The 12389-nt window shown below is 39.8% G+C and overlaps 1 protein-coding gene across 1 annotated transcript; it reads right to left on the bottom strand.

Annotated features, from left to right (window-relative positions):
• Window positions 1-273: 273 nt before the first annotated feature.
• LOC133011163 (protein shisa-like-2A) lies at window positions 274-7471 on the bottom strand. Its single transcript, XM_061078870.1, has 3 exons — window positions 7281-7471; window positions 3774-3910; window positions 274-461 (listed from the first exon to the last, which is right to left on the bottom strand). The coding sequence occupies exons 1-3, from the start codon at window positions 7460-7462 to the stop codon at window positions 274-276; spliced, it is 507 nt and encodes a 168-aa protein (XP_060934853.1). The 5' UTR covers window positions 7463-7471.
• Window positions 7472-12389: the final 4918 nt, after the last annotated feature.

Raw genomic sequence — 12389 nt, 5'->3', positions numbered from 1 at the left:
TCCAACTGGCAACAAAATAATGGGAGATCTCAATGGGAAAATGTGGGTCGCTTAAGCTGCAAAAGATTAAATATAAAGCAATCGAGGTCACGTTTGTTTCTCTGCTACAGTTGGTTTTCTCAAGGTTTACATTTGATTTTGTCAAATGTCCATTTTTTTTTAAGAATATGTGACATTCTGAATTCAAACCAATTATAGCCTTCAGTAGAATGAGGATAGTAGAAAGAATCAAAGTAAAAGTAGTGGCTCCTAAAGTCAAATAGTCAAAAGAGTCTATGCAGGACCCTCGACGTTGATGGATGTCACAGTAGCAATGAAACAACGCTGGAAAAGGCGGTCGGGGTCTGGCGGCTGGTTGTCACAGTCCAGCTTGCCCCTCAGGAAGTGTTTCCTGAGGCCTTGAGGTCCAGAAGTAGCGCTGCTATGACTCGGTCCTGGGATTTGTGGACTCGATGAAGAACCTGAAAAAAAGAAATTTCACTCAGGATGTTGTATTTAAAGAGTCGGACAAACCAGTATGTAGTTTTTATAGCATTTTGTCCAGATCATAGACTGCATATAAAGATGGACAAGGTGACTGCTGGCCAAAATAGAAGCCAAATCATCTGGTTTGCTCTCTGTTGGCTGGTGACCGTTTTCAGTCATGAACTCTGGAGAATGTCATTTGTCCAGAGTTTGCCTTTCACACATGAACAATGCAGAAGGAGATGCTCAGCTTAGATGCGTTCACAACAACACAGGAGTCTTTGGAGCGTTCAGTTGAGGTGGTGCAGCAAGCAAAGAATGTAAAGGATATAATCTGTAAATTCCATTGCTGAGATCACATTAACATTGGTGTCTGCCCTTATCACCAAAAACTCTCTTGACAACTGTGTTTGTTTCCTCCATGAGCTCAGTGCATTTCTGAAAAAAGTACATGTCACAAATCTCCTCCTCCTCCAGATGGGACCTGGACCATAGTGCAAACTCTTTCTGTAAGTTTGAATCTGAATGAAGTATTCACTATACTATACTCATTTGTAAATATTTCTGTGCAATATAAGCCGGTATTTGCAATCCATTTACTGTACATATTTTGACACGTAATATACTTCTTTACACTGTATATACCGGTTTAATCACATTTATATCTTTTTTCTATATAATGTTGTATATTTCTATTTCTTTATATTCTTTCACCCAAGTTCTGCATGCTACTTAAGTGTTGTCTTCTGCTGCTGTAACATTGCAAATTTCCGCATTGCGAGAGTAATATAGGACTTCTTAATTTGTTGGTAATTTGATGCTATAAAACTGGGCGAAATATCATGATTGACAGCAGAGACTGACTCATGATTGGTCGAGCCAATTTATAGGTGGGATCTTGATACCCAGGCTCCACACCTTGTTTGCTACAGCGCAGACTGTTTCCAAATGAGACTGAAGCACAGCACCCATATATCTCATTAATATATATCGGCTTCACTTTTTTACAGTGGGAGGAATTGGAAACACGTTGTGCATCTTTATTTACAGTCTATGGTTAAGGCATAGCCAGCTCTGGAAAAAAGCTTTTGTGCTCACCAACAAACAGCAGATGGACACAGTTTGGCCATATAAGAAGCAGATTTATCTCCCATATACCCCCCAGAATGTTACAGCATGCTAAAAAGTCTCCATTTCATCTTGCACTATATCCAAATGCATTTGAGAAGTTGTCCTTGTCTATTTCTTACAAACGTAAAAGACCTAATGGCAAAATACTTGCTGCACTTACAGGATGAAACTAAACCTTTTTTTATTCTGCATTGAAAAAGTACATCTGGACCTTTCAGCAGGTCTAAATGAGGATTTCAAGGAGAACGATGTAGCATGTGTTTTCTAAATTGGGTGAAAAGGATGAAAAGTGTGAAATGTCAGGAACCAACATCACTCTTTGTTGAAGAGATTTAATACATCTGAAAAGACTTTTCTTTTCTGTGGTTGAATTTTCAGAAACTGAAAAAGTTAACTTTCTGTGGATACAGAAAGTCAAATTGTGTCCTTACCGGTTTCTGAATACGTTAAATAAGGATTGTTACATTACAAAACAACTGTATATCTTTAACTACGAATAATTTGTTTTATCTAAAGTTTGTTCTTTATGTTGAGATTCGACCGAAGCTCTACATCTACCGACTAAATCTACAAATGCCTGTCTGAATGTTGAACGCATATCTCACAAACATTTCATCTAATGAACTCCACTCTTAGGATGTATATTGTAAATGGCTCTAAAAAGTGCAGTGCAGATTTTGGTGCGATTTGGACATGCAATATGTTCAATATTAATACAATTTGAATAAACAGGTGACCAGCAAACAGTGGGGGAGGGACAGTGTGCCTTCAGTCTGTTGACTGAATTAAACATGTCTTCTACCTCAGATAAACTACATCAGTGACTGTAAATATAAGCCACACATGTTATTAGTAAGAAAGCAAATTCAGTTTCATTTTATGAAAAATATTGAAAATCTTCATTGCAGATAAACCAGGTAGGAAGAACGCAAAGTTTTCTAACTTCACTCTGCACCATAGACTTTATAAAAAGCTCTGCACACAACGTCCAGCATACAAATAATAAAATGTGACAGTATATTGTAGAACTGTTGGAGGAGGACTCACTAATGCGGGGAATAATTCTGAAGTATAGCTCCAGAGCAGTAACACAGGACAAAGAGAACAACCAATTCCAAACAGGCAGGTTTAAAAATGGCACTGCAGTAGTCCACAGAGGAAATGTTTTTTGAAAATGGAAAATACTCCTGAATGTTGGACACTTAGTTGAGATTGCCTTTATTTCATAGAGAATGGACTTGATGAAACAAAACCAGGGATATATGTTGGGCACTGATATCTATGAGTGTGGAAAATGTGAAAACCAAAATCAGGATCTATAGCAAAAATAAAAGTGGTTGCATGAGGAGGTCAGCTTTTTTCAACCACTGTTCAGTACGCATGTGCAATTACCACCAACGTGTAGCTGAGATCACGTAATGTGGCCGATAAAGCTGGATTGAATTAAGGGCAGTATTTGACCTTGTTAGTGGTATGTGCTCTACTGAGTGCCACTGTTGTTCATTTTGAACTTTATAGCAGAAATTGAAAGAGGCATTTGTCGGCCACATTTAAAGGACATCCTATGGTCGTGCTGCTTGCACTCAATCAGTCTTCAAATGCAGCCTCTGGCAAAGTTCAGAACAGGACAGACCTGTGAGTCAATCATCATCCTTAGATGAAGTTCTCATGATCAGAGTGAGACGCTCCGAACTTTCTCTGGTCAGCCTCGTAAAAACTCAGCAGAATGTATGAATGATTCACTGTCTCAGGATGAAAACACTGTGCTGTACATGTAGAAGACACTGCTGAAGTGTCAAGATGAGCTGTTGCTGTGAGAATGTCTGCGTGGAGAATCTCCTGCTGCACTGTGTTAAAGGCAAACTCCGGAGTTAGTAATAATAATAATAATAATAAAAATAATAATACATTTAATAATATAGCGCTATTCAAAGTACTCAAAGACTCTTTACAAATGTTCAAATTTGCATAAAAAGCTACACAATACAAACATAGAAAACACAACATACATCACACATTAAGCGCAGTTCTGAAAAGGTGAGTTTTGATCTGCGATTAGTATACAATACACTGTCCTGTATATCAGAGGGCTGATCCCAAATAAGTTCAGTATATTGAGAGCATCACATCTATATTGGGCAGAGTGCACTCTGCACAGACAGAGATGCAGTCATTACCTGGTGCTCGAAGAGGCAGCCCATTATCCAGCCCTCTGGGTTTGGTGGTGATGAACAGATAGCAGAGTACACACAGCGTGATGATGAAGGCAAGAAGAACCAGGGCTGCTACAGAGAGACCCACCAGAGCTCCGAGACTGTGAGGCACAGAACAAAGAGGTGTCATATTCTCTCAAAATACTGTTCGATACAAAGGAAATACTCATCAAAGTGAAAACAAAGGCTGTAATCATCAATCTATCAGTCAATCAAATTTGATTTGTATAGCCCATATTCAAAAATCACAATAAGTCTTTTAGGGTTTTAACCAGATGTGACATCCTCTGCCCTTAACCCTCAACAAGAGTAAGGACAAACTACTAAAAGCGCATTTAACAGGTAAGAAGAATGTAGAAACCTCAGAGAGAGCCACATGTGAGGGATCACTCTCCCAGGACGGACAGAAGTGCAATAGATGCCACATGTAAAGGAGAACATCAGAAAGATAAGGGTATTTGCAGCAGTGATAAGAACAAACACTTTGTAGCATAATGGAAGGTCATTGAATTAATGAATTATCGTCAGTAATGGTACAGTATCCGCGTATATTGTATATACAGTATATATACAGTGAAAAAAACATATACATATTTAGGGGACTGATATCTATGAGTTTTTGAAATTTGGTGAAGCATCAATGGATTTAAGGAGACTGTTAGTATCTGCTCTACTCTTCTCGCTGAACATGTAATACAGTATTGAGAGGAAGAAAATTATTCTGCAGAGAGAACATGTTCTTGGACTGTGAGGTGATTGGTTTGGTTGTGTGTTAAAGCTCCTGCAGGTTAACACAGCATGCATTCCACCTTAGTCACTGAGATAATTGTGAAAACCGTGTCAAATGGTAAATGGTCTGTATTTATGGCACAAGAAAAAAAGCATAAAAGCATTTGAACAACCTGGAAATCCAATGTTTTTTTTATCCAGCATCTTGGTGCATTAATTGTTTCATTATCATTACATGGACAATTTGATTCCAAACAGAGCAAAACGGTGTACCAGATATTTTAGAAAATAATTTGATTGTGATTTTAGTCAAGAGGCGGAAGCTTCCTCGCTGTGAGGGGACATTGCCATGTAATGAAAAAACAAAACAAAATTTAAACAATTGTTTCAAAAATCCAAAAAACGCTTTAACAGAAACTTTAGTTAGGTTTATTATCTCCAGCTTTTCCCCCTCTGCTCTTCCCTCTCTGACATGTGTGCTGCTGACTGGTTGTAACTCCTGGTTCCATGCACCTTATCCTCCTCTAAACAATCATCCACTCGCTCACTGTATGTTAGCCAGGTTTGATCAATACTTCCCTTTCAGAACACCATATTATCTTGAGCTCTTTAAGCCTCCACCAACCATTGCTAGATTGGTCTTTGGGAAGTGTTTTTGTTTTGCCTGCCTGCTGGTGCCTTCATCCTGTTGCATTTGCGTCAGCATCACCTGCTGCTCACCTTGATCTGTCACATTCAGCCATTTCCCTCAGCCACAGTGTTCTCTCGATTCCTCCAGTTTGCTACATTCCATTCCTGCTGTGGAAACACTCTGCCCTTTCTATGGACACTGCATAACCCTTTAACAACAAGGTTTGGTACATTTTTAGTACAGCAAATAAATCTTTCTTGAGATTGAGTCTTTCATTCTGTGAATCTTAAGGTGTCTACAGATATTCAATCCAGTGTGAAGGGTTTAGGAGGATTTAACAGCAGAAATTGAATCTAATATTCACCTTGTATATGTTTTGGGAAACGTTGTACATTGAAAGTGTATAATTCAATATAGGCCTTGTGTTCAGATCTGGATGCTTGTGTGTAGTATAAAGATTTTAAGAGAGGAGGTAATATGCCATAAAATGTAGTTTAGCACTTTGTAGTTTTGCTTTTTTTTTAAAGAAATTGTACTTTCTTGATTCTTGTTGTTCTGGGTTTGTACCTCATGGTTGAATGCACTTATTGTAAGTTGCTTTGGCTAAAAGCGTCAGCTAAATGAAATGTAATGTAATATAAAATACTACAGCAAAATCCTCAATTGACATGAGGATGATGTTTGTGTAAGTGAGTTAAGTTTTTCATATTGTTGATGTTCACAGTGCAAGTAGCACATCAGCATAATTGCTGAGCCTGAATTATCTGTGTGCTGAGAGGAAATGTAAAATGTTATCATGTAGCTGTGGCTCAGGAGGCAGAGCAGGTCGTCCCATTTGGCTCGGCAATGCGATCCCATTCTCCCCCATTCCGCAAGCCTAAGTGTTGTGGGCAAAATACTGAACTTCAAACTGCGCCTGAGCAAAACCAAACAACTATACAAATGTCCAGAACCTTGTTTGACGGAGAGATACCTGCACCTCCTGTAACACACAGACACACACACAAACACACGCACACAAACTCAAAGCACTCAAAATCCAGGTTCAGTAAAATACTGGAGTGTTTCAGTGTTTTATTAAACACACAATGACACATGAGGATGCACAATGACCAGGCACTTCATGTTTTGAGAAGGCAAATTACACTCAATGGATGGCTTGATGGATGGATGGATAGATAGACAGGCTTAGATAGATAGATAGATTCAGCTATACATTTAAAATTACAGCTCTGTTCATTCCCTTAAATAAATGGGAAAGAACACTCAGAAGACATACACAAAAGGTTTGAATAGCTGTGCTGTCAGGAGAATTCCCAAGGACAGATAAAGTCCAAAGTAACTAAATAAAGGCAGCATGTCATTTGGATTAGTGCATTTTGAGAAAGAGAATTTGTCTATAACAAATGCTCTTAGGTTGCAAAATGATCTTATGATGTGTAACAGTGTGCCAATGGCATTGTAACTCACTGTTTCTGCAACCAGTTGACTGTATTTCAACATCAGCATCAGTGCCTGGTCTCATATCCCAGCACATACAAATGATTCATTGAGTTCCATGCAGTGGTGAATTACGAGTCTTTATAGGCAGAATATGGGTTCTGCCTGATACAGAATCATCAGTATGGAGAGACATGACCACTCCATCCTTATTTCTTCATTTGCGACTGAGAAGCAGTGTTTACCTAAATGATGGGACCACTCACTATGTGGATATCAGAGGTGAATTAACGATGAACAAATTACGTCTTCATTATTTGTTAGTTTTATTTTAAATTTTTTTACCACTTGAATATTAAACATGCTGAGGTTTAAATGATACCTCCAATTTGCATTCCACTGTGAACTGCCCAAATGCTAATTCGTGATGAGTGTGGATGTTAAGGTCCCTGATGTGTCTTACTCAGAAATCTTCTTAATTGGTTTCTCAGCAACCAATTAACCAGATTGGAGCCAAATAGGCACAAGCTGCAAAAATACCATCAACACGAAACCACTTATATAAAGAGAAGCGTCCGTTTTAACAGAAAGGACATTTTGAAACATTTAGTTTTATTAGTCTGCACAATGCAAATGTCACGTTGAGTTCAGCTGCTGTCACCGCTCCTTACCTCAACCACCACATGTATCCATACTCGTATGGGAAGAAGCTGTTGGGGTCGTCACAACAGTACTTCAAGTCACTGAAGCCGCAGCAGTAAAGAGCCGTGGAGTCATTGTCCGCTCTCGGACACGTGAATCCCTCCACGAACACGTTCTCCTTGCTGTAGTAACTTTCACAGTCCGAGCCCATGTCTGACGCACGGAGCGCAGGACGCGCTGTGGCGCGCACATCAGCGTCCGCTCCCATCACTGTACACACACATGCAAGTTCACCTCACCATCATCTGAGCCGGGAGCTGCTGCACTGACACCTCGCTCTCTCTCTCTACCTCTCTCTCTCTCTCTCTCTCTCTCTCTCTCTCTCTCTCTCTCTCTCTCTCTCTCTCTCTCTCTCTCTCTCTCTCTCTTTCCCTCTCTCTTCACCCCCTCCTCTACACCTCTCTCTCTCCCTCTATACCTCTCTTTACCACTCTGTCTCCCTGTCTTGATCCCTTTCTCGCTCCACCCCCTCCCGTTCCACCTCTCTCTCTCCCTCTATACCTCTCTATACCACTCTTTCTCCCTCTGTCTTCCTCTCGTCTCTCGACCCCCCCTTTATCTCTATCCCCCTAAACCTCTCTCTACACCCCCCCCCCCCTCTCTCTCTCTCGAAGACTATTTTTCACTTAGTGTTTTATTGAAATCTTTTTAAGAATATGTCAATGAACTAAGGGTCAAACGTTTACTGAGGTGTGATTGAGTCTAGTGAGAGCACAGTGATAATTTAGTCAGAATCTAAATATAATGTAAAAAGGGAGGATTTGGATTTTTATGTTTCTTGTTTGTAGTGAAACCATTCTCATATGCAATCGTTGTTAGTTTTCATCTACTTGTTTATTTTTTTGTGAATGTGACTGCAGCAATCTGATCTTCCTCACCGCTCGCTGCAGGCAGTGTGTGTTAAATATTCATGTTTATTCTGAAAAACACTCATGTGAGACCATATGAGGCATCACCCTCATACATCAACAGGCATTACTTCACAATAATGACACGGAGATAGTTCACATATTTTGTGTGTGTCCTCAGGGACACAGAGTTGATCAGTGGTTAATGAAACCTCAGCAGGGGTCTCACAGTGGTGAGATATAGTAATGGTTGAATAATGATGCATTGATTGAATTAGCATCCATTGCCTGGAGCAGTGCTTATTCTGAGTGTTTAGCGGCTTGTTCATTAGGGCAAAGCTTTTATTGCAAAGAATAAAATCCACACATAAACCAACAGTGATTCATTATGAGTGTGCCATGTGTACAGAAATAACTTTTTATCAGAGCCATCAAAGAACTCATAGTGGAGACATTCTTGCTCATTTATGGACCCAGGGATTCCCCTCCTGTGGTAAAACCAACTCATTGATATGGAACAGACAAAGACAAACTTAAAAAATGCGCCTTTAACGTGCATGCAGGATAAAAATTGTCCACCAGGCAAATGGGAACAAAGACAAACCTCTTTTTAAGAATTTAAATTCTACCATAGTCAGGGCTAAAGATCAACATTTGACTGTTACTCTGCTAAAGGGTGGAGGTTGTGCATCATTTTTTCCTCACACCATGGACAACGTCAGACATCATTATAATTGAGGGAGATGGTGCAGAACGGCTTCTTGAAGACATGCAAGTGTGTCCCACATGAGGCAGAAGCACGTGAGAGTAGATAAGGGTGTGCAATATTCTGACTGTCGATCTTACTCAGAATAAGAATTATGTTAACATGAGTTGGAATATTCGATTCATATTCCTGTTTAAATGCAACAGAGCATAGTGTGATTGGGACTCATCCAATGTTCATCCAATGTTCTTCCAGGTTTAAAACCCAAGACTGAAACAGATCAATGTACAATACTACTATTTACCATTTTGGATGTTTTCTTTTTAATTTTGCAGAAACTTTTTTTTTATTTTTCCTCTTGTTTTCTCCCAGGAGTTGGTAACTACCATTATGTTCTAGTCACGAAATGCTGGGACCTGCAATTCAGGTCAGAATACTCTGAAGAACGTCTTTTTTTACATATTCTAAGTAGGACCATATTCGGCTGATCAGAAAATGCCGTTTACATGATTTTGTGGTATTCAGACTATTGGCTTTATGTGGGTATATTTTAATGCTGGGGTCCACGTAAAGACAGTCAATTAAAAGAGAGTCGTGTAAATAAGTGTCAGCAGGAGGCTGCTGTTGTTTAATATCTTGAAATTGAACTTTGAGATTTGGGGATTTCTTGAGATCAAAAAAGAGCAAGATACTTTGAATATAGTCAGGGCAGACTTGGAGAAATTCTCTGACAAATGTGATGACACCCATGGGGGGGAGAACAATAGGCGAAGGCAATAGGGAACAGTTTATGTGCAGTGATATTGTGTACTGCATACAAATGCATCCCTATAAAGAACCCCCTAAAAAGAAGATACATGTCCAATGGTGGATCTCAACGGTGATGGTCCCAATTTCAAAACTGGGGAAAGATTAAACACAACCTGCTCATTTAGACCTTTGCAATAAATTAATTTCTGTGTGGAATAATGGAGAACTGATTGGTTTATAAAGTGGGTTTTAAAAAGGGAAGGACACCATAGACTCTTTGCTCTCCCAGCATTCAGAGATAAAGAAAGGCATCATAAATTAACTGAGAGTGACAGCAGTGTTTGTTAATATGGAGAAGACATACCACGGGAAGGAGGACTTCGTTACAAAAATGTGTAAAGAATGATATACTGGGGCACCTATTTAATTAGATACTAGACTGTTTGAAGAGGAGGGTAATACAGGTTGGGCGGCTGTGGCCAGTCTTCCCCATCTGCATGCCGAAGTGTTCTTGGCCAGATGCTGAACCCTGAATTGCCCCTCATAGAACAAGAAAGTGCTGCTAATAGATGCACTGTATGAATGTGTTTGCGAATGGGTGAATGTAAAACTGTATTTTAAAGACCTTTGAGTGGTCATCAAGACTAGAAAAGCGCTTTATAAATACAAGAGCATTTAATACAGGTTGGGGTAAGGGCATGTTTTTACCCTTGGACCAGGTAGTGACAGACGATTTAATTAGCCTTGTACTATTCAACAGCACTCAAAATAATATTGTTCAGGGCGTCGGGTCAGGGTCGGTCTTGTTTTTCGGATGACCAAGTAAATTGGAGAAGACGCAGAAAGGACCTATAGAAATGGAGGACACCTCAGAGGGACATTGGTGAACAAAAGTGCAGTAATGCAGTACATATTTAAATTAACTCCAAGGAACGCAATTTGGAATATGACTGAGCTTATTTGATTCACTCGATTCCTTACTCGCCAACACAGAGAAGTCCACGATCACTTCTCTCCGTGTTTGGTTGTCAAGCATAGGCAAAAACCCAACATTCCATAGATGGACGGTTGTCACTTGGAACGCTAACTTCCACTCTCTAGGCTGTTTTAATATACATAGGGTACATGATGGTGAGTCGTGTAAATAAGTGTCAATGATCAGGAGGCTGCTGTTGTTTAATATCTTGAAATTGAACTTTGAGATTTGGGGATTTCTTGAGATCAAAAAAGAGCAAGATACTTTGAATATAGTCAGGGCAGACTTGGAGAAATTCTCTGACAAATGTGATGACACCCATGGGGGGGAGAACAATAGGCGAAGGCAATAGGGAACAGTTTATGTGCAGTGATATTGTGTACTGCATACAAATGCATCCCTATAAAGAACCCCCTAAAAAGAAGATACATGTCCAATGGTGGATCTCAACGGTGATGATCCCAATTTCAAAACTGGGGAAAGATTAAACACAACCTGCTCATTTAGACCTTTGCAATAAATTAATTTCTGTGTGGAATAATGGAGAACTGATTGGTTTATAAAGTGGGTTTTAAAAAGGGAAGGACACCATAGACTCTTTGCTCTCCCAGTATTCAGAGATAAAGAAAGGCATCATAAATTAACTGAGAGTGACAGCAGTGTTTGTTAATATGGAGAAAACATACTACGGGAAGGAGGACTTCGTTACAAAAATGTGTAAAGAATGATATACTGGGGCACCTATTTAATTAGATACTAGACTGTTTGAAGAGGAGGGTAATACAGGTTGGGCGGCTGTGGCCAGTCTTCCCCATCTGCATGCCGAAGTGTTCTTGGCCAGATGCTGAACCCTGAATTGCCCCTCATAGAACAAGAAAGTGCTGCTAATAGATGCACTGTATGAATGTGTTTGCGAATGGGTGAATGTAAAACTGTATTTTAAAGACCTTTGAGTGGTCATCAAGACTAGAAAAGCGCTATATAAATACAAGAGCATTTAATACAGGTTGGGGTAAGGGCATGTTTTTACCCTTGGACCAGGTAGTGACAGACGATTTAATTAGCCTTGTACTATTCAACAGCACTCAAAATAATATTGTTCAGGGCGTCGGGTCAGGGTCGGTCTTGTTTTTAGGATGACCAAGTAAATTGGAGAAGACGCAGAAAGGACCTATAGAAATGGAGGACACCTCAGAGGGACATTGGTGAACAAAAGTGCAGTAATGCAGTACATATTTAAATTAACTCCAAGGAACGCAATTTGGAATATGACTGAGCTTATTTGATTCACTCGATTCCTTACTCGCCAACACAGAGAAGTCCACGATCACTTCTCTCCGTGTTTGGTTGTCAAGCATAGGCAAAAACCCAACATTCCATAGATGGACGGTTGTCACTTGGAACGCTAACTTCCACTCTCTAGGCTGTTTTAATATACATAGGGTACATGATGGTGATTTCATGCATCTGGTTCTGTCCTGTTGAGAGCCATCAGAGTGAGCTGAAGAAGCAGTAGCACGTCCTCCACTGAAAAAAGATGCTTCTCATGCCTCCATTCAGAGAGGCGGATGACAGTGTTCTACAAGCACCTACACGAACTCTACTGACAACAGAGGATGTTAAGTGTCTTTTGTTTTATGGTCATATTGATTTTACAAGTGTGACAGCCCTACTATGGCTTGACAGGCGCGTCCACGTCATCACATGTTAAGGCATCTTTGGGAAAAAGAGGGGAAAAATTGAGATAAAAAAAACAGCATACTTGTTTTTCTACATGAATTATACCAATCTTTATGTA

This window comes from Limanda limanda, chromosome 9 (assembly GCF_963576545.1).
Source record: "Limanda limanda chromosome 9, fLimLim1.1, whole genome shotgun sequence".
In the NCBI taxonomy this organism is placed as follows: Eukaryota; Metazoa; Chordata; class Actinopteri; order Pleuronectiformes; family Pleuronectidae; genus Limanda; species Limanda limanda.
The sequence above is the reverse complement of the archived record's forward strand: the minus strand, read 5'-3'. Positions and strand labels throughout refer to the sequence as shown.